Here is a 22,055-nt window from a genome sequence, read left to right as displayed (position 1 = left end):
GTGACCAAATAAGGAGAATGTAACACAACACACGGTAGGACGTTCAGGTGTTGCCTGCGCACTAGCAGTGGTTATCTCAAAGCAGCTCATACGGTGGCAAATGGATGAGCTAGCGGATTCATTGGCTAGAGGAGTGTCCATTAGCTACGGACACTAGACTTTCTTATTTTGATAAATTAAAACCTTATTCATTTTTGGTCCCTAACACCATCGGCTTGCAATTGACATACTTGGTGGTGGTAATTCTGCTTCACTTTCTCTGGCATCTCTTTTCCTTTCGACCTATGACATTCATGTATCCAAAGAAACGGTTCAGTCGCAAGTTTTATTATTTTCTGTATACTTTAATAGTGATAATAAGTTAGTAAAATGTCTCAGAAAATATCCTCTAGAACTATAAAAGAGAAGATATAGTTGTGACTCTTTCACATCCATTGACTAGCTTCACTACGCATCTCCTATTATCTACATGATGTGTTTGTTCCACATAGATTCTTCAGTCTGTGTGGTATACAAAGCCAGTATACTGTCTTCAACCTTCAGTTTGAGGTTAAAATCTTATAGTACATCCTTCCTTCTCTTGACGTTACAAAACATACTTCTAAACCAGGAGTATCACTGTCCACAGTCACCTACCAGCTTGCCCTTTACTTTACTTGTTTGTGGTTTCGACGATAATGTGTACTTTTGCTGTTCTATTAGACAGTTGTCTACATGTTTTGCCTTCTATAAAATAGCAAATGTGCTTCCAAACCAGAAGTATCACAGTCGACAGTATAGGTTTACGTTTTTCTATTAGACACTTGTCTACATGTTTTCCCTTCTCTTAAGTTACAAATGACCTTCCAAATCAGAAGTGTTGCTGTCAACATTCATCTACCATCTACAAGCTAACCCTTTACTTCTGAATCAGTTCTTTCTGTCATATTGAAAATGATGTGTACTTTTAGTTACTCTATAAGACAGTTGTCTATATGCTGGTTTAGCTCCCCGTTTGTGGTGCCCGGCTTCATGACAACATTACAGATGGGACATGTCTGTTTCTTCAACTTGCTGACTTCTTCCTTTTGCGTCGCCTTTTTGAACATGGTCATCAGACTGTTTGATTTCTGGCTCTTTTGTCTCTTTGCGGGACGGTTTGCGCTGCTACTTCCTAACGGCCTTTTGACGGAGAGCTTCTCCAAGTTAGTCGTGTTCTTACAGGTCTGAGAACTGCCAAACTTGTTTTCAGAATCGAAGCTGGATCCCTGAGTTGATGAAGAATCTTGGCTGAGTACCACAACATCAGTTGCACTGTCTACAGTTGACAAGGCTGTTTCTGTTTCCGGTTTTTCGGTTTCCTCCTCTTGTGATTGGTCACTCCCTGATTGGATTACACCAGATGATTGGCTGGCCTGGCTTGCACCTGATTGGTCAGGATCCATGGCACCACCACTTGATTGGCTGGCCTGGCTTGCACCTGATTGGTCAGGATCGGTGCAATCGGTGGCATCACCATTTGATTGGCCAGCCGCTTCCACACTTGAATCTGATTGGCTGGTGGCCACTGTGCTAGTAGAAGTAGTCCTTTTTATGGTGCTACAGGGTTTGAAGAAGTTTTTGATGGTGACAGGCGGTGTGGTGGCACGGGAGAGGCACTTCCTGATGACTGGACAGGCTGGCTCGATGACGGCTGAGGTCGCCCTGTTGGCAGGGAGAGGGGGAGGGGCGGACTGGGAGGGTAGTGCCAACATCCCGTTACTCAGGATCTGGGGAGAAGAAAATAGTGGCTTTAGATGAACAACAAGTTATGGCATAAACGATAACAGACTTCCCTTGCGAACAGAAAGAACTATCAGACAGAACATACCAGTAGATAAAATTGACTGCAAGACCAGACATACACACACACACACATGGAAAGACATGCACACACGCACATGCACACACACGCATGCATGCACGAACACACACGCACACATGTGAACACACACACACACACACACACACACACACACACACGCACGCGTCCAAATGAATACTAGTGCTCCACTCCCTTTGCAACCAACAGAAGCATCAGAAGCTACTAGTATTAGGACAAACAGACACATAAACCCATATCATGCCATAACACACTCACAGTAGGTTGGTTCTTGATCCTCTGAATGATGGATTCTGGGAGATTCTGTTCCTGCATCGCCTTCTCTGCCAGCGGGATGAGAACCTCCGGGTAACGCAATCCCACAATCCTCCTGCCGTCCCTCAACTCAACCCTCACCACACGAAGGTTGCACTCCACCTTGCTGTAAACAAACAAACAAGTAAACAAAAGCATTATCATGGAAGTTCATCTGTGTTGGTACTTGGTAGTTATTATTGTGCAATGCTAAACTTTAGTCCAACACAAGAGTGGCTGTTGAAAATTTGATTCTTGCATACCTTAAGGTTTAGAATTGTACTAAAAAAGTATTACACACTGACAGCCAAGGATGAAAGGAACACGCTTTCAAATCTGCAATAACGTTTGCCAAGACTGCTAAGATTTCAATGTAAGATGTAAACTAATCAGTAGTTTCAGAACTAGTAAAAAGAAAACAAGAAATGAAGACTTCACTGACCTGAGTTGCAGCTTGGCCTGGTACTGTGCGACTGTCCTCTCTAACAGAGACATGAGAGTCACAATCCCTCCACACAGCAGGCTGACACGGTAGCACCGACTGCCAACTGGGTGCAATACACACATGGACAGGATCAATGAATGGATGAAAACCTTTATTGTACATGTATACACACTGGGTTAAGTACAGGTCACAACAAAAGAATTGTCTACAGATACATGTAGACACTGACATTGTCAAAAATGCATGACTACTATAGTCTACTAGTAAAGGAATTTTGCTTCTCCTTGCTTCTTTGTGACAGTGAAAATGTAAGAACAGAAGAAAGTGAAAATCCAATGCCCCTTACCAGTGCAGGCCTGTCCATTCTTACAGTTAGGCCCGTGGATGCAGTGCTGACTTGCCTCCTCATACTGCTGCTTCCAGCCGTGTTCTGCCCTGTCCTCTGCCACGTGGGAGTACCGGGACAGGATCTCTGAAATCTCTTCATCAAAACTGGACACCCCCGTGTTTGGACTACAGTGGGAAGATCATATGTAAACCACATTTTCCAACATCAATATATTAACCTAGTAGATCTGCATTTTCCAAAGACATCTGCAGTATTATATTTGGCATTACTACCATGTGAAAGAGAAAAATGCAGGGTTGGCTTATAGCAAACCTAAAGTTCCAAGTCAAAAGACTTTCAGGTGACCTCCCTATCATGATCAATCAACTGTCAAAATCACCTCCCACCCACCATGAAACTGAAAGCAACTAGGACAAACCCATCAAGTCAGTCACCCAAAACAATACATGTACTTCCGTACCCGAAAGTAAAAAGTAGCATTTTACAAGTAATTATTTGCACACAGAAGAAGCTCCTTATGAAAGAAAAGTTTGATTTCTAAAATCCCGACCGTGCCACTTTGAAGAGGTGGGTGGAGTTCTCCTTCTGCGTGGCCAGGATGTAGAGCCGACGACCTCTGACCTCTCTCCGGCTGCAGTAGAACCCATCCTTCTCCTTCCCATGGTTCTTAGCGCGCTCCATGGCCGTGTCCCAGTCCATACCTCGGTCCACCGACAACACTACGTGCCTAGGGATAAAGAAAGAAATTGGTGACATTCATACATCCAACAGCCCTGTATCATTCCTGTAGTGTTCCATAGCAAAGGAGCATCCAAATCATGGATTGCATCACTTAATGTTGGGACACTGCATGGCTGGCCGGTGAAGTTGCTGAGACTCTAACCTGCAGGGGTATTGACATTCACTGTGACAAAGAACCACAGGACAGAGGCAAATGGCGAGATACCATCAAGCCCCGGCATCAGTGAGCAACGATAAACCGGATAGAGGGACAGATTTGCAAAGTAAATACAAAATATTTACTGCAGCAAAGTTAAATGCATTTACAGTACACTCATGACGTGCCTACCTGGTTGTGTTGGTCCCGTTGTGCACTCCGTGGAACACTTCCCGTGGATCTCCCACCAAGTCTACTGAGGAGCCTGTAATGTCCACTAGACCCTCGTTGTACCTAGGGACACAAAAATGAAAAAGTCAGGTTAAATTTTCTTGTGCTGTTTTGGAAAGACAGATATTAAGAGTTCTGTAACTGAGGTTTGCTACAGTGCTGAGATGGTACCATAACATAATGTGAAGCCTCTCTCTATTGACTGAATTGAAGGATGTGAAAAAGCGCAGTATTATACACAAGAATGAAGGATAGCATGCTATGGAATAAACTACCCAATCGGGGCTCGAAATACTTTTTTCTGCATACTAACATTGAAAATTACCTGTACCAGCCAATTTTATCTGCACCACTCAGAATGCAGGAAGTATGGATCATACTAAAACTGTCAAACAAGTCTTTTTTTTCTGTCAGTGAAGAAGACAACAGTATGAGGTACTGTAACACAACAACTAACCTTCCTTCTCTCCTGGCTGCTCCGATGTTGGCGTCCAGACACTTGCTGAAGTAGCGGAAAATCAGGTTCTGTCGCTCCACGCTCAATCCCAGAATCCTGTTCAGGAAGCGCCCGACCATCCCAGAATCCTTGTCTTTCACGCTGTTCCCGCTGCCTTCCTCCACAACCCCCATCTGGGATAGACAGTCCTGGGGAAAAAATGAAGCATGAAGCAGCTGTGTGTATGTGTGTAAGCAGGGCTGGAAATCCTTTTTTTTTTAGGACCAGTGCAGGTTAACAATGAAAATTACCTGCACCAAACAAATTTTACCTGCATCATTCAGAATTTATATACTTTAGATATGGATCACTAAACACTGTTCAGAAACCATATTTTGCATTTCATATATAGGTGGTAATAGTCAATATGGCTCATGAAATTCCACAGCTCCAATTTTACCTGCACTAACATGTTTGTACATGTACATGAGCCATCATGCTATGAACAGCAGATTCTCACCCCCTTTCATTTAGTCACTATCATAGATGGTATATAAATTGGTTGTTTTACCAGATTCAAAGTGACCTCTCTCTGCGTCCTACCTGCATAGCAGTGTTGAACTCCCCAAACTGGTATTTTCCCTGCGTGACACTGTCCAGGGACACCCCCGCGACCATCTCACCATGGCAGATTCCGTAGTACATGTTCCGCAGGGCTGTCCGTCCGTACGGGGTGTCGAAGTTAAACTCGCTCAAGTCTGCGCCAGTTGCGGCACGCCGGTCGCCTTTAGTAAGAGCACCTAAGAGATACATGGTATATAAACAGCTTATTATAAAAAGCATCCATGTCACAACAACAGATTTTGATTTCTTTTCAGTGTGATAACAATGGTTCAAATACAACTTCACTCACCAAGGGAAAGAGATGCCATTCTTTCTATTTTTATCATTAATGGTTTCTGAATTCTTCAAAAATTTATCGGCAATGACTCAATACATAACTACTAGTAGTAGCTTCAACTGTCAGAAGTGGTTATGTACAGTAAAATTCTAACTGTATTGCAATTATTGTAATACAGTTAAATTTAGATGTTTTCTGCATGAAACTTACCCAGACTCTGAAGCCTTCTTGCCACAGCAGCGGCAAATCTTCTCTCTCCACCTAAACTTGTGGTGACTAACTTGTACAGGGGACCACTTTATGACACAAACAAACAAAAAATTAACAGCAGACTTAGAGGTGTTTGTCATCAAGCTTCTAGGGTCCTATCCAGTGGAAGGGCTGCTAGAAGTGTGATGTAGGTAGGCTAGCAAGTAGCTATATGTACTACAAATCAAAATACATGGTACTGCTTTTTCAAGGTATACAATTTGAAAAGTGGCTCTCTTTTAGTAACCAGTAACCAGCCACGTTCACAGAGAGTAACCCTGATTTAAAAAAAAAAGAAATGAAATTGAACTTGAACTTGTTGAACTTGAACTTGTAAATAAAAAGACTTAAACCCACCTGGACTGGTTGGACCTGTGTGAGCGTCCCATCTGTTGTACGGCCTTGTCTGCGCTCCAGGGTAGCTCTAACGTGATGTGTACCCGCCGGCGCTGGTTCGCTGCTCGCATGTCTGCGTGTAGAGAGATACCTGGGAAGCAGGAAAGCCCCAATGTAGATTTGTAAATGTGTGAGAGTACAGCGAAAATGAACTAAACCTGATCTCTTATGTAAGAGGTTGCTTGTTTACAGTAACTGCTAATTTGGCAAACATTATCTAAAATTCTTTAGTGTATTTGACATGCTTTAGTTTTTTTTTCAAACTAAGCTACACTGATTTCAATGTAATGGTGCTGGCTGTATTAGACAGCATTCTATGCAGTAACTTGACAGCTTTGACTAAATTGTGCATGCCTTAAATAAAAGGCACTTTTTCTGATTAAGCCTGGGAGAGACCTCTAGATCTCCTAGAAATATACATATTGAAGAATTGACTTTTTGATTTAACTTAAAACATCCAATGACAGACTGTACTTACAGCTATGACAGACCTGTACACTTACAAACTAAAGGCCTCTCTCAGCTTTAGATTAAGACACCTCTTAATTCAAATAACAACTTAACCAATCAGACGCTCCTGCTACAGACCTGTGCTTGCAGCATCAGAGATGATGGAGACGAGTTTCCTGCCGTCCATGAAGCTGGTTTTCTCCCGGATGTTCAGACTGTCCATGTCGCCGGACGTGTCCGAGTCTCGGAGGGCGTACTGCGGTGGGGACTTCTGCGTTTTCCTCACAACACGGCCGCGTCGGCCTGTCATCTCAGCAACGCACTGTGTTCCACCCAGCTGGTCTATTATCTCATCCAGGGGACTGGGGAGAAATCAGGCATGGAGGTTAGGATTCTTATATTGAATAAACAAACCTTCACACATCGTATATTGCCTTCTTCAGTCAGTATTGACCACAGTAAAATCCTAACTGTTAACAGCCCTGCAGCTTCAGATATGGCTGAACAGTCCTATACAAGAAAATCTTGGTAATATTCCTGTTGGAAAAAATTTACAGTTTCTCATAATGTGTCTTATACATGTACTTGTAATACACGTTGCCAATAAATACAAACTCTCGAACTTGCAAATCTTCTGTCCTTATGGTCTCAAAAAGACCTTTTCACCTATGCACACCAACCTGTTAGGCAGGCCGATCTTGTCGGCAAATCCCAGCAGCAGGTCTTTAGCGGACCTGCACCAGAAGTCCTCCTTCTCCTCATCATAACTCAATTCCAGTGTCTCTTACTAAACTATCAGTAAAAGTCAAACTTCTGCAAGTGTACTAAGCTGCTTGGTTTTTCCATATGAGTACAGATGACACTACATGTACTAGATAGGCACAGAACTTCATACCAGTGTGATGACCAGTACTACTAGCCGACTGCTGCCAACCCCTGTGGCAGGGACACCACCAGCAGAATAATCAAATCCTGGATAGCTAGCTAGCAGCTCTGGATACAATACCAACCTGTTCGGCAGCCCGATCTTGTCGGCAAATCCCAGCAGCAGGTCTTTAGCAGACCTGCACCAGAAGTCTTCCTTCTCCTCCCGCCCCTGTATGATCGTGGGGAAGTGCTGCTGGACGAAGCGTGTGTAGATCTCCTTACACAGCGACACGAAACCTGACACCTGCCCACCATGTTTGGACAGCTCGCACTCCAGACTGGCCTGTGGAACATACATGTACATGTATGATACGTTGATGAAGGTTAGACATCCAGGTAATAAGACACGCCAAAAAAGCAGTTACTCAAGCAACTGGATATGATTTTGGATACATGTATGATGTTTTTATGGTTGCGGAACAGAGTATATATCATATAGCCTATAGCGATTTATACATGTACCTGGTTAAGGAATGTTTAGGTGCAGAGTACAAAATGTGAAAATATGTGAAAGTCAACTCCAGATTAGGCTGTGAAATGTATGTTTTCTAATTACATGTATAAGGTTGACATGTACAATATAGTATATAAACCATAGGGATTTACATGGTTCTTATACTCAGAGTGACAACTTTCTTTGGGTTAGACGTATTTTTTGGTGGTATAGCCCTTCATCTAATTTGTCACCAGGGGAAAGAACAATGCTGAATGGACTATTTCTGTTTAAATACAACAATGAAAAAAAACTTGTTGGAGTTGTCCCTTACCTCTCCAGTTGTTTGTAATCCAATCACGACACAGTACCCCTTTTCTAGGGACTCTTTGGCCTCCTGTACAATCGCTGGTACCTTTAAGTTAGATGACACATGTTTCATTTATTGGAATTCTACAAAACTTTGGCAGATTATGTAACTATTCATTGATAGATCATCTACTGGAAAATAACACATCTAAAGAATATACATTGAGAAGTGGACTAAAAAAGATGCTAAACTGGATAGTGAGCGAGTGTGAGTCTTTCGACCATAGTGCTCCTTTAAAAACTTTACCTTCATGCCCATACAGAGCTGCTTGAAGAACCTCTGGTGCGAGGACCAGAAGGTTGACCACATGCGCGGGTTGTTCGTGCCCGTACGCGCGACGGCCGTGGTCAGCGACTGCCGCAACTCGTTCCAGACGTGTGCCGCCATGTCGTATGTTTTCACCTGCTGGGGTGTCAGGTTCACCTCCACTGTCACAAACTGTTAGTAAACAAACAAACAAAGTAAACAAACAATGTGAAGTATCATCAAAAAACAATTACTCAAGCAACTAGATATGATTTTGGAAATGGTCAGACGTTTCAGATAGCAGCCACTACTTGTCACAAACTGTCGGCAAAAACGTACCCAAGCATTTGTATTTGTACTGGTCACTTGTTTGTAAATAACACATGTATGCTAATCATCCGATCATCATAGGGCTTAGCAATCAAATTGCGCTTGAGTGATGGGTGATGGGGGCCTACATTGTTCATCAGATACCTTTGACCCAGTGTTGATGTCTTCAAAGAAGCCACATAACAAGTCTCACTGGGCTACTCTATAGAAGAAGACCAGAGCGGTTGATCGAAAGCTCTGGGTAAGAACAATCCCTTGTGAGAGAACAAAATTTTGAGCTTTAATCATGTAAATAGTCTATCAACACACCCAAACTTTTAAGTTAAATGATAGTAACAAAAGTAGTTTTCCTACCTCTGCCTGTCTGAAGCTGAGTCCCCTGGAGATGTACATACCAGATCCTTTCATCTCCATCGCTAACATCTCAGCCACACCTAGCAACAACAGGAGGGGAGGATGTCACAGTTTGTCACCATCTTCTTCATTAACCAAAGTGTTCTACAGGCTGCCAGCATTGTTCACTATTGGATCCACTGTTCAACCCTCCCTCCATCCATCCATCCATCCATCCATCCATCCATTCATTAATTCTCTCATTCATCTGTTTAAATGCATATCCCCTTAAACTATGACCATTAGTATTAGTACTACAATATAGTAGTATATTTTTTTTACCTTCGCCTAGCCTGCACTGGGCCATGAACTGGGTTCATATTATACAAATGTAGGTGTATGTGGATTTTTATTTGCTGCATTGACGGTTTTTAGTATGATCCATTCTTCTCTGAGAGGTGCAGGTAAAGCTTGCTTGCTGTAACATTTCCTTACCAAGACCTCGTCTCTGTATGGCTTCTAGAAACTGTTCGAAGTCTTTGAAGGCTGCTCCGCTGCCCCACAGCCCCAGCCTCTCCATGAAGGCCATGTTCTTCACGTCGGTGACTCCCGTCGCGCTGCAGTAAACCACACGGGCCTTGGGCAGCAGTCGCTGGATAGTCGCCACGGCCAGGGCTACCTTCGTGCTGTTCTTCTCTTTACCCTGTTGGTTCAGAACAGTTTGTTTAGTTCTAAACATTAATGCATTAGACTGTGATAGCAAAGACTCTAACAACATTGCAGGCTGACAATTCTACCAAAAGGCAGTCTTCTGGTAAGGGCAGTTGAATCTAAGGGTTCTGGGTTCAAATCTCTAATCTGTCGTGCGCTAAGGTAAGGCACTTTACACTTATGGTTGACTCAGGTGAAAATGAGTATCTACATGTAGTTTAGTAACATTAATGCAGACTGTGACAGCAAAGTGGTGGCAAGAAAACTAACACTAAGGCCACACCAATTTAATTTGTTGGTTCTGAATCAACTGAAAAATGCTCATGTTTTGCCCCCCAACAGTTGAGGAAAGTCCCTTTCTTCCTAGTTGTTACAGTTTTCCCATCTATCATTGCAGTGGTTTGATTAAAAGTTCAAAATTCAATGTTTAAATTTTAACCCAGCCTTTTGTGTTGACTTCATGGCTCATTTTGTAACATTGAAGCCTATAATAGGATGCCTAGACCTGTTTTTATTTTTATTTTTTTTTGCCCTGTCGCTTCATATATTTTCTGAAAAAATCCGAGAACCAACAAATTAAATTGGTGTGGCCTAATGCAGGCTGACAAAATTACCAACAAGCTCAAAAGGTACTCTTGCAGTTAAATCCCTACCAGGCACCAAAGTTGTGCTCTTGGGAAAGGGACTTACAGGTACAAAGTGCTTAGCCTTGTGACACTCGTCAAAGATGAGACAGCCATCAAAGTCCTGCCCCCCGCACCAGTTAATGAGCTGGTCCAGCCGACTCTGCCGAGATGTAGATGCTCCGACTACGCAGGAAAGATAAACATGACCAAAGTATGAAATCTTTCATCATGTAATCTTTAATACAACAGGCCAAGGCTCTAACCAGTACCCGTCTTTCTGTCAATTGTAGGAAGTTTGTGGAGGTTGCTTGTTTTATGAAAGCCACACCTTGAGCACGTTAAGGATCCCACAACACTTATCAAAAAGCGTAGGGTCCTTCTTAGTGTGAGTAAAAGTCTGTATTACAGTCTGTATTATGGATTGATGTCCTGAAAACGTGATAGTCACCTGTTATGTGAATCCTTCCACATGTGGTAAATCTCAATAAATGACATTCCTTTTTATGAACTAACCTCCTTTCTGTACAGAAGACACAAGTGTAGCGTAGGTGCTGAAGATGACTCCTTCCTTGAAGCCAGGCGGAAGTCCAAACACTTTAGTCTCCCTATCCAGCTGCTGGCAACCCTCGATCACCTTCACGTAGCAGCCGATATCACGCAGGTCTCTGTGGGCAAGGTTTGAAAATGCAGTTCAACAGAATTTGATACTTTTGCCAAGTTCTGTCAAGTGTATTTTTGGTTTGGACCTTAAATTCACAAACCTAAAAGGAAACATTTTAGGTTTTCTTGACCTTACATTCACAGACCTAAAAGTGTTTGGGGTTTTCATGATTCTTATCCACGGAGGGGACTGTATATGACATAATTTCATCAGGTATTATACTCTTACTCCATCACCATCAAAATCACCTCCCACTTATACCATGCAACCAAAGAAATTAAGGCATAAAGAGAGAAACCCAAAGCACTGCTACTTTCCAAGCAGAGGTTGGTGGGGAAGATTGTTACCTTTCAGTATTATATATGCCCCATTTTATTCTGTCACCAGAAAAAAATGGGGTATATATAGAAAGACAACAATCTTCGCTACCAATTGCAACCTCTGATTGGAGAGTACAGCTCTGCCACCTAAAGCAAATATACCATCCTCTCACCTCTCAGCGTCCAGTTTGAGATCTGTAGAGATGCTGAACCAGACGTGCCGAGTTCTGCCTCGAGCAAAGTTGTCCAGGATTATTCCCGCAATCTGGGGGTACAGAATAATGTGGAACTTGTTATACACTCTTCTACTAGAAGTGCATCACAAATTAAATCATAGTTAAATCTACTGCAAGCTGAATTCCTTACTTGGATGTATCTTGAGCCTTTCCTATTACACTGCACAAGAAATATATATACTCTTACGCAATTACCATACAACTTATAGGACACCATTTTCTTAACTACTTAATCATCAATAACAAGTTTATCAAGCTGCAAGCTAAATTCAGTTTTTTGTCTCCTGTGATCTTGACTGTTACCACCTATGCATAAAGTATCAAATGAATAATGGCAATGGTTTCAGAACAGATCTGAGTATCGTCTCGTCTGGCCTCAGCTCGGGTCCGAGCATCTGGGTTCGTGTCGTCACATCCTCAGCTGTTCTGGGGGTGTCGATGTCTTAGGTGGCTGGTCAGGCCTAGTGAAGTATAAAAACGTCGGGGGCACTTTGTGCAAGTCAGAGTAGGTGGCGGTCGCGGGAGGAGGAGCCGCTCTTGTCGTTTCCGTCTCTTTGTCTCTGCTGTCATCCGTCGTTGGGTTTCCATGTAGGTTGTTCCCTGTGCGACGGTGCTCCGCCACGCAGTTCGGTCCTCGGCGAGGGTCTCCCAGTTGTCATGATCAATGCCGCAGCAAAGGAGCGTGGCCTTTAGCTGATCATGGAACCGACGTTTGGGAGCGCCCCTCGGTCTTGTGCCGTAATTAAGTTGAGAGAACAGGATCTGGCGGGGTAGTCGAGTGGTCGGCATTCTTCTGACATGCCCTGCCCAGCGGAGGCGATGTTGGGCTACAGTCGTCTCGATGCTGGGGAGATTGGTTTGCAGAAGAACAGAATCATTTGAGACACGTTCTTGCCATTTTATCTTCAGGATTGCACGGAGCTTCTGCTGTTGAAAGCGCTCCAGCCTTTTTATGTCACTCCTGTACAGAACCCACAGTTCAGAGCCATATAGGAGGGTGGAGAGAACGATGGCTTGAAACACCATGATCTTGGTCTGGAGGCTGAGGTCGTGGTTCAGGAATACACGTTTGGCTATCCTTCCGAAAGCAGCGTGTGCAGCACAGATTCTGTTGTCTATGTCTTTCTGCATAGTGCAGTCACTAGACAGGTAACTCCCTAGGTACTGGAAGGCTTCCACGGTCTCGAGGACTTCACCATGGAGACGAACGTTGCTGGTGTCTGGAGGGGGCTGACCTGGGACACCCTGTGCAAGGATCTTGGTCTTCCCAGTGTTTGAGGTGAGGCCAAAGCGGGAATAGGCATCCTCAAAAAGATTCACAGTAGTCTGGAGACCAGTGACTGTGTCTGCGGGGTTGCGTGTCATCTGCATACTGTAGTTCCGTACCTGTACGTGTGGTACGACGGTGGGCGGCGGAGGCGGTCCGGTGTTAAAGAGACCACCGTCCATTCGGCAGCGCAGTTGGATACCAGAGGCCGTGTCAGGGAGCTCGTGGATCATGGCCCCAAGGTAAAGTGAGAAGAGAGTGGGGGCCAGAACACAGCCCTGCTTCAGGCCAGTGGTAATGGGGAAGGGGTCTGAGATGCTGTTCTTGACCACGACGCGGCCGGTCATTCCATCGTGGAGGGCCTGTACAAGGTCCGTAAAGTGGTCGGGGCAGCCGAAGCGTCTCAGCGTTGCCCACATGGCTGGTCTTGGGACACTATCAAATGCTTTCGCCCTGTAAGGCATTGGATGTCAGTCCCTCCCTCCTACGCTGAGTTTCAAAAGGCTCTGAAGCTCATGAAAGCAGGGAAGTCCCCCGGACCCGACAACATCCCCCTGGAACTCATATCCCAGGGGGGGTTAGCCGTGAAGACTAGGCTATTTACACTGATCCTGCGCATGTGGGAGACGAAAGCTGTACCTGCAGACCTGAAGGACGCCACCATTATTACCATCTTCAAGAAGGGGGATTGCTCTGTCTGCGGAAATTACCGCGGCATATCCCTCCTTAGCATTGCCGGGAAGATCTTCGCACGGGTTCTGCTTGACAGACTCCTGACTGTTGCTGAGGAGGTCCTCCCAGAGTCACAGTGTGGATTCCGGCCATCTCGTGGCACCACCGACATGATTTTCTGTGCCCGCTTGCTTCAGGAGAAGTCCCGTGAACAACGTCGACCTCTCCTCTTCATCTTCTGGGACCTTGCGAAAGATCTGAGTATAATCCATATATTTTGTACCTCTTACAATTCTAAATGGTGCAGGTGAAATTTGTCTGGTGCAGGTAATTTTCAGTGTTACCTGGTATTTATCTCGAGCCCTGACAATATACTTGGTTGAGGGGCTGTTGAGCACAGGGAGGTCCTTAAGGAACGCGGGAGGACTCAGGGTTCCCATGGCAAGAACCATGGCAAGAAATTAGTTTTTATGTCTTGTATACGTTGGTTTCGTGAATCTTCGTGTTCTGTTCGTGCCTACATTGTATTCGTATGTATATGTAAGGTCAGTACAATTCAGTGGTCCATAATTTTTATGTACTGCTGCCATGCTTTTGCCTTTGTTTGAATAATGAATAAAGAATATGAGTAAATGAAAAGTAAACCCACCTGTCTACCCTTGCCTACTCCTGCCCCGTCTCCAATGAAGAACCCCGCCCGACAACTGTTGGGCAGGACCATCTGGTGTCTGGTACACTGGGAACAAGAACAGTCATTCAACTGAAGAGACACCCTAGCATAGGTACTGGAAGTTCTGAAATATTTGCAGTACGTCTTAGGTTTTCAGCTTTTTCTGGCCACTTGTCACCTGTTTGAACTAATTACACCTATAAACAGATACTGGCTTCCCTGTACAGTAGCATTGCTACTTTTGTTTAAACTGTACTCTACATTTTCACTAAGCAGCGAAATTTTACCGTAACTGCATTTATGTTTGCTATGATCTTAATTTATGGTAAGGGGGACAATGAGATTTTTGAAGTGTTATATGTTCACAGTTGAAATAATTCTATCATTTGCAGTAAGAGGTCACCGTGAAAATAAAACCAAAGTCTCTGCATTTACGGTAAATACATTTAGGTACTTACAGCATATATCACCCCCTCCAGTTGTAGGGAGCTCAGCTTCCCCGAGGTGATGACATCATCAGGGATGGTGTCGGCCAGGGGGTAGTCTGTAGCGGGCAGGGCCATGGCCTAAACAGACACATGTCAATCATCTGTCAACGTTCTTACTAACACATTTTGTCATCCTTCAGAATTTATCATAACAAAAAAAAACAGGAACAGTTTATACATGTATTTGCAAAAACAGTTTAATTTCTTAGACTTAAAGCACGTCGGCAGAATGTACTGCACCTGAAAGAAAGCATGGTTTTTGTTGGATGTTTGGTCAATGTTGGATCAAAGTTTTGTCCATTGTATAAGATATATTTTCCTACACAGTATAATTGGGAACTACAGACAGTATAGAATAATACAAGGATATTATCCTTGGCTTGCATAGAATATAAGAGCAGGCAATATTGGTTGGTACAAAATTGATAACTACAGTAAGGAGAAGGTTCAGTAGTTGTGCCTGTGTGAGATTTATCATTCAAACATGACTTACAGCTAAAGAGCCTGCTTCTACAATATCTGCTGGATGAGGCTGTGCATGGGGGATTGTGGGCACACTGGCCTTGTAGGTGGTGAAGACCTCCTCGCTGTAAAACAACAATAACGATTTATAGTTTTGTAGTTGTGCAGTATGGTCAGAATGATTATTACAACTTAATTATTAGGGATGATATTTAATATTGCTACTGAACAAATAGCCAGATTAGCCTCTTAGCACCATACATACATTTGTATACGGACCTGACTGTGTAAGTAGTTTGGTAGGCTCTTTTAATTCAACAACCAGTGGGCTTCTACATTTGACATTTCGGTGATCTTCTGTCACCTTCTTCAGGACAACAATGACTTGTTCAGCAGTGACACCTACCTGCAGTACGAATCAGAACCAGTCTTTGTTGCCCTGAAGGTGACAGATGTTGGATTTGTAAACCTGTGGTTATTGAAAAAAAAAGAACCTTTTTATTTGACACAGTTTCTTGCTATTCACTGACCTGAGTGTCTCCTGTACCGTCTCCTGTGCCATCCGTGTCATCTCCAGGTCCAGTCCCATCATGTTGTTAGCGGGTCCTGCCACTTGGTTGGTTTGAAAGCCTGGTGGTAGCCCCATCATATTGTTGGCAGCTCCTGAAGAAGGCTGGTTGTTGAAAAAGCCTGGTGGCAGGTTGGGACCTTGTCCTGAAGCGATGGCTGCTGCCATGTAGGCCATGTAGCTGCTGCTAGCGTCCATCCTCTACAAGCTCAGCTGCCTGCCTCAGTGAGGTACAGAATTTATACATGATTTTTGTAAAAAAAAAAAAAAAAAAAAGAATGTCAACTTGAGTAAAAACAAAGCAAATGCTAAGTAAATCATGTTTAGATGGATGATCTTGGTCAATAAACTGTTGTTCTTTTTATCCTAACATTCATATACATAATTTGTACATAATGTTACATGTATCTTATACAGCAACAGTAAAGGGGAAAATATTCACCTAGCTCTTTTCGACAAATTACACAAACGAACACTGCTGGACCACGAACTCTCAACTACAAAATTTATTGGCGTCTAGATCAGGCCTGTTAGTACTATAAACGCACTTCACAATCGTCTGATGTGGTCTAGGGACTAGTCAACTCCCTCCTGATTAATAAAAGTCACCCATAGGCCCATGAAAATAAAAAATAAGGCAAGCACGTTGCAAAAACTACTAGGATCTAGCAAGGAGGTTAAATACTTGTATATTTTAACCTCCTTGGATCTAGTTGGCCCCCCTCCCCACATAGGCGACCGAAGTTAGCGGTCGCATATTCGAAATACATAGGCGTCATATTGGTCTAAAAATTGACAAAATTGAAGCAACCAAACTACCTTGTAGATGTGGCCCTCTCGCTGGAGTTAAAAGACAAGTTCCTTCAGAGTTATACGAAGGAAACCTTCAGTGCTGGCAAGAACAGCTGTTTTTTAGACTCCCGCCATATTTCGTAACACCCACAATGCATCGTTTCGTCACCTGCCCAGGCTTGCTCGCCGCTGCACTTCCTAACAGAATCGCTAGATGACCCCACTGCTCACGCTTTGAAAGATGACGTCTTCAGAAGGGCATATAATATTTCACTCGAGGGAAGCGCGACAAGGAAGTAACCATAAAATTTACGCAAGGTGTAAAGCAGAGCACTATTCCGAAGTTCTTACCGGGCTTCTCCCAGTTTTCAGCTGCGAAAATGAAGTTTCTTGTCTGTCTGGTGTTCTTTGTCTCCGCGGACTTCACTTCAGGCCAGTCGACCGTCCAAGGGGTAGGTAGGTGAATTCGACGTTCTACCGACTGAGTATAAGTTAGATCAAGATTTTGTTTGCTTGTTTGTTCTGCATAACCGGTAAACCGCCTTTAGTTTTAGGCGTAACACACGCACCAGTTTTGTACCGGTAACTACAAGCTGCGTAAGACGGGACTGTAACTTCAGTTGCATGTAACTTAAACAGGGAGGGAGGCGGTGCTCCCGGCATTGACGTTATAACCAAAAACAAAGGTGGTAATCGACCATTCGACGTTAGTGACTTAACTTGATGTTGCTACTTTCAAAAAGGGGGCTACGGTGAAGGGCATGTAAAAAGAAAACCTTCAATTTAGGATGTACCTTTGGTGTTCGACCGGTAATCTAAACCTACGATTGTATGATAAGTCAAAGAACAACTTCATTTCACATTATACTGTTACATACATGTAGATGCACAGTTGTTCGGCCCAAGGCCCGCCAGGTCTGCCCGGGAGGGACGGTCGGGATGGCCGAGACTGTCCCTGTGGAACAAAAGGTACGACTATATATACGTTACGAACTTACGACTGATCCAGAATTGAAAATTGTGAACATGGTTAGTAGTGCTATCCGTTAGACGTAAATATATCTATTTGGCCATTGCACCAAGTGCAATGACACCGAGCGTTCGCCTTGCATTCGTAGGTCGTGAGTTCGATCCCCGGCCGAGTCATCATACGAAAGACTTTAAAAATGCTACATACTGCTTTGTACTCAACATTTGGGAAAGAGTACTACAAATGTAGTATGAGAGTTGAACACACACCAATACAATTGGACTAGCCCCCTGCTGTAGCGATTGCGTTGTTGTGTGGCCCAATGGCTATTGAAAGGAGATGGGCGATGCCCTATGTGTCACCTGGTGCGGGAAGGAATTTAGTAGCACCATAACAGATCTTTATGAAATACAAGTAACTAGAGTTCAACAATCTCATACCTCCTACAATATACCTCTCCTCACATCTAAGACCGGGTTTGTTTGCGTCTCTTTCTATATTCATACATGTATCTAGCTTTGTTAGATCTTAAGTTGTAGACGACCATACGAAAGTCCCTGAACTTTATGTTGACTCCATAAAGAATTATATTCCAGTTACGCCAAAAGCAGTTACTCAAGCAACTGGATATGATTGAAACGGTCAGGCGTTTCAGGTAATATCAACTACCTTTCGTCAGTGATTCTGACAGCTTTTTGGCGTATTTTATTACCTGGATGTCTAACCTTCACCGACGTATATTCAAGTAACATGAGTACACTTAATCACCTCCCTCAACAGACACACAGATAAGTGAACTGCAAAGCAAGTATCAGGAGCTGAGAGACCAGACGTCAGGCCTAAGGCAACAGAATGAAGATCTTGAGCAGAGGCTGTCAGTCCTTGAGGACCGCATCGGGAACAAAACTCAGTCTGACTCAGCAGGTAAGAACTACCCCAAATGTTATTTTACAAATGCACCACTAAGTATTAAGCATTTATGAATACAGCTCTAAACTTCAACCGTCATTTCATTTCAAACCATGGTGGATAGGAACATACACGGGGCCAGATTTGGAAACTTTCATTACCACGGTGTCATTACACTAGTGGTCACTAGAGTGCGTTGAGATTTTAATTGACCCTTAAATAGACTGAGTCGCCACTGGAGGCATTGCTGAGAAAAAAATAGAAGTTAGTTTTTTTTTCTCAACAGGTTATCCGCCATCCAGCTGCACCGAAGTAGCAGAAAGAAGTGGAATTCATGACCAGGCTTTCTACATGATCGACCCAGACGGACCCGGACGTGGGGTTCTGCCGATGGTTGTTCAGTGTGATCTTCAGGGAGAAACACGTAAGCATTTAAATTGTAAAAGAGTGTGTTACAAGTCAGTGACATCAAATTCCGGAGAACATTGAAAAGCAAATGTAACCCTTAGTCTTAACACACACACACACACACACACACACACACACACACACACACACACACACACACACACACACACACACACACACACACACACACACACACACACACACACACACACACACACACACACACACACACACACACACACACACACACACACACACAGACACACGGAACACTCGCACGCACGCGCACACACGCACAAAGTTTAACTACTTGTGCCTGTCTAATGTCTGAACACTGTAGTGATCTTTACTCCAATTTCAGCAATTACGCTGATTAGCCACGACAGCGAGGCCCGCACACATGTGAAAGGGTTTAAAGGTGCAGGAAGCTACTCCAAGGATGTGACATACTGGAACAGCATGGAACAAGTGAGAGCTGTGGTGGACCAGTCAAGCTCCTGCAAACAGCACATCAAGGTAAGCGTTGTCTAATTTTCAGAGGTTAGCCTTGTTTGATTGTTTGTTTGTTTATTGGTTCGCATATATTTAAGAACAATAAAATGAACATATTACTGACAATAAAATAAAATGCTGGGGAAAGATATCAAGCCATAGTGGCTTGTCTGGGATCTTCCCCGACAAAATTAATTAACAACTGAAATAATGCTAACAAATCAAATGGTAATAATAAATAACAATAAGTAATTAATACATTTGATCATTATGATCAATATGATAATGGTAATAAAACAAATAGTAATAATGAGTAACAAAAGTGATTGATAAATAACGCTAATTAGAAATGATATGTTAGAACATAGGTTAACAGAACTTTAACTGCAGTACAGACAATTGGCAGAATTGAAGCAATAACTCAAGAAAAAAATAAATGAATTTTAAAAAGAAATTCAAACTTATACAGGTGAAATCAAAGTAATAAGATATCAAATGTCGGTGGGAAAGAAAAGTAGGTGATTTTTAAGATTTCGTTTAAAGCTAATTATTGATGTTAAACATTTTAGGTAGAGCGGGAGATTATTCCAAGTAGTTATACATTTATATTTTACACTCATTTGAGCTACGGACGTTCTAACTAGGGGGGTATGGAAATGGGCACTTTGTCGAGTTTGGTAAGTATGAAAATGGGAATTTAGATTTAGAAGACCGTTAAATGTGTCTGGAAGAGAATAAGTAAGGAATTTAAACGTAAATAGCATCAGATGAAGTCTGTTTATATCAAAAATATTCAAAATCTTAAGTTTTGTAAACAAAGGTGCAGAATGTGCGTGGAAACTGGCGCCGGTGGCTGAACGAACAGATCTTTTTTGGAGTAATACTAGGGGCTGTAGTGTGGTTTTGTAGGCGCATCCCCAGACTATATTCCCGTAGGTTAGATATGGGTATATTAAGCTATTGTATATGGTAATAATGGTTTTTTGAGTAAGAAGATGTTTAAGTTTTCCAATAATACCGATAGTTTTTGAAATTTTTTTACCTAACATGACTGAGAGCCTGATGACTCAGTCTTGTTACCTCCATGAGATATGGAGGTATTGTTTGTGTACTACAACATAACTTCAGGGTTTGTGTATTTTTTGTCCTACACATGCTATGGTGTCGATGTTGTAGTGGCTGACAGCTTTTTATGTCAGGAACAAGTCTGAGATCTAGTCTTGTTACCTCCGTGAGAAATGGAGGTATTGTGTGTGTGTACTGCAGCAGAACTTCGGATAATTTACATAATTGATAATAAAAATAAAACCTTGCCAAATACTTACTTCCAGTATGAATGCTATGGTTCAGTGATCTGGGATGGCAGCACACCTTACGCCTGGTGGGTGACTTGGGACGGTCGCCAGGCTGACTACTGGGGAGGTGCCAGTCCTGGGAGTGGAAAATGTGCCTGTGGGCAAACAGGTAATCATAAAGCACTAACCTTCAGCATGAAAGTTTGATTGTTTTCACACAATGTATTGACAGATCACAGAATTTCTGCATTTTCTTTTAACCTACACATCTTAAATCCATAATACCCCTACTGTACTTGGAGACAGTTCCACTCTGCGATAGTTCCAGGAAAAATGATTTGACCATACAAGACTGAATGTAACCATATTCCGTCGTCCAACAGGCGCATGCTCTGGTAGCTGCTACTGTGACGCCAATGAGAACACATGGCGTGAGGATTCTGGGTTCCTGTCTCACAAGAATGACCTGCCGGTCACCCAGCTCAGGTTCGGGGATACCGATGATGCTCCGAGTGAAGCAGGCTTCTACGCCCTGGGAAAACTCATCTGCTATCCCTGAGTCTATGTGCCAGGGCTCGAAATACTGGGTGCATGTGCTGTAGATGTAGCAAGTGAAGGATTACCATATACATTGTATATGAATGTGTTTGAGTAAGAATAAGCAGAGCAGAACTTTGTAAGGCTAGACCATGTAAAGGTAAACATTATGCATTTGCTTTGCAAATATTAATGATACCTTTCTAGCCAGGCATTATATTAGCAGTAAATGATACAAGGCCTAAGGTGTCAATGGTGACGGAAGTGTTACATTTAACAGAAAACGTGTTATATTTCAAACCAAAGAAAAGAGTGGTTTGTGGACTTGATGTTTGTTTTGTCTACATTTATTTGGTTTTTGTGTTGTCAAAGATTTTCTCATTCATCGTATAACAGGTAGTGGCATGTAATGCATTGTACATACAGCAGCTCAACTCATTGTTATTTTGTGTTTGCCGAAATAAATAATGGATAGTAAACACCATCAAACTTTTACTCAGACTGATGAACAATTTTCATCGTAGAATACGATTTTACTTATCAAATCAAAATATCATAAATGTTATGATATCAAATGTTATCAAAGGATAATTAAATTTCATTTTCAACTATTACTTTTTTTCTTGTTTTGGAACAAAAACAAGCAGGTATTTCAATTTGTGTAATCTGTGCAGAAAAAACACCTGTTTTAGACCTCGCCATATTTCGTAACACCCACAATGCATCGTTTCGTCACCAGCCCAGACTTGCTCGCCGCTGCACTTCCTGACAGAATCGCTAGGTGGCACCACTGCTCATGTTTTGAAAGATGACGTCTTCACGACTTCAGAAGAAGCCCTTTTC

General features: G+C 42.9%; 2 protein-coding genes across 2 annotated transcripts; one reads left to right on the top strand and one right to left on the bottom strand.

Moving 5' to 3' along the window:
• Nucleotides 1-918: 918 nt before the first annotated feature.
• LOC109485085 (protein FORGETTER 1-like) lies at nt 919-16,729 on the bottom strand. The gene is made up of 24 exons (XM_019788518.1): nt 16,629-16,729; nt 15,772-16,039; nt 15,273-15,366; nt 14,750-14,857; nt 14,271-14,357; nt 11,620-11,711; nt 10,979-11,130; nt 10,530-10,648; nt 9,624-9,831; nt 9,150-9,229; nt 8,466-8,657; nt 8,184-8,264; nt 7,500-7,699; nt 6,628-6,851; nt 6,001-6,130; nt 5,605-5,690; nt 5,097-5,293; nt 4,515-4,702; nt 4,019-4,120; nt 3,500-3,676; nt 2,947-3,113; nt 2,598-2,703; nt 2,120-2,282; nt 919-1,748 (listed from the first exon to the last, which is right to left on the bottom strand). Exons 2-24 carry the CDS (start codon nt 16,005-16,007, stop codon nt 951-953), a joined length of 3,987 nt encoding a protein of 1,328 aa, XP_019644077.1. The 5' UTR covers nt 16,008-16,039; nt 16,629-16,729; the 3' UTR covers nt 919-950.
• A 153-nt stretch (nt 16,730-16,882) lies between these two features.
• Nucleotides 16,883-21,684, top strand: LOC109485095 (contactin-associated protein-like 2). The gene is made up of 7 exons (XM_019788529.1): nt 16,883-17,053; nt 17,486-17,570; nt 18,352-18,495; nt 18,767-18,904; nt 19,250-19,404; nt 20,712-20,844; nt 21,059-21,684. Exons 1-7 carry the CDS (start codon nt 16,982-16,984, stop codon nt 21,232-21,234), a joined length of 903 nt encoding a protein of 300 aa, XP_019644088.1. The 5' UTR covers nt 16,883-16,981; the 3' UTR covers nt 21,235-21,684.
• The last annotated feature ends 371 nt before the right edge of the window (nt 21,685-22,055 follow it).

This window comes from Branchiostoma belcheri, unplaced genomic scaffold (genome assembly GCF_001625305.1).
Source record: "Branchiostoma belcheri isolate BF01 breed outbred unplaced genomic scaffold, Haploidv18h27 scaffold72, whole genome shotgun sequence".
Lineage (NCBI taxonomy): Eukaryota > Metazoa > Chordata > Leptocardii > Amphioxiformes > Branchiostomatidae > Branchiostoma > Branchiostoma belcheri.
The sequence above is the reverse complement of the archived record's forward strand: the minus strand, read 5'-3'. Positions and strand labels throughout refer to the sequence as shown.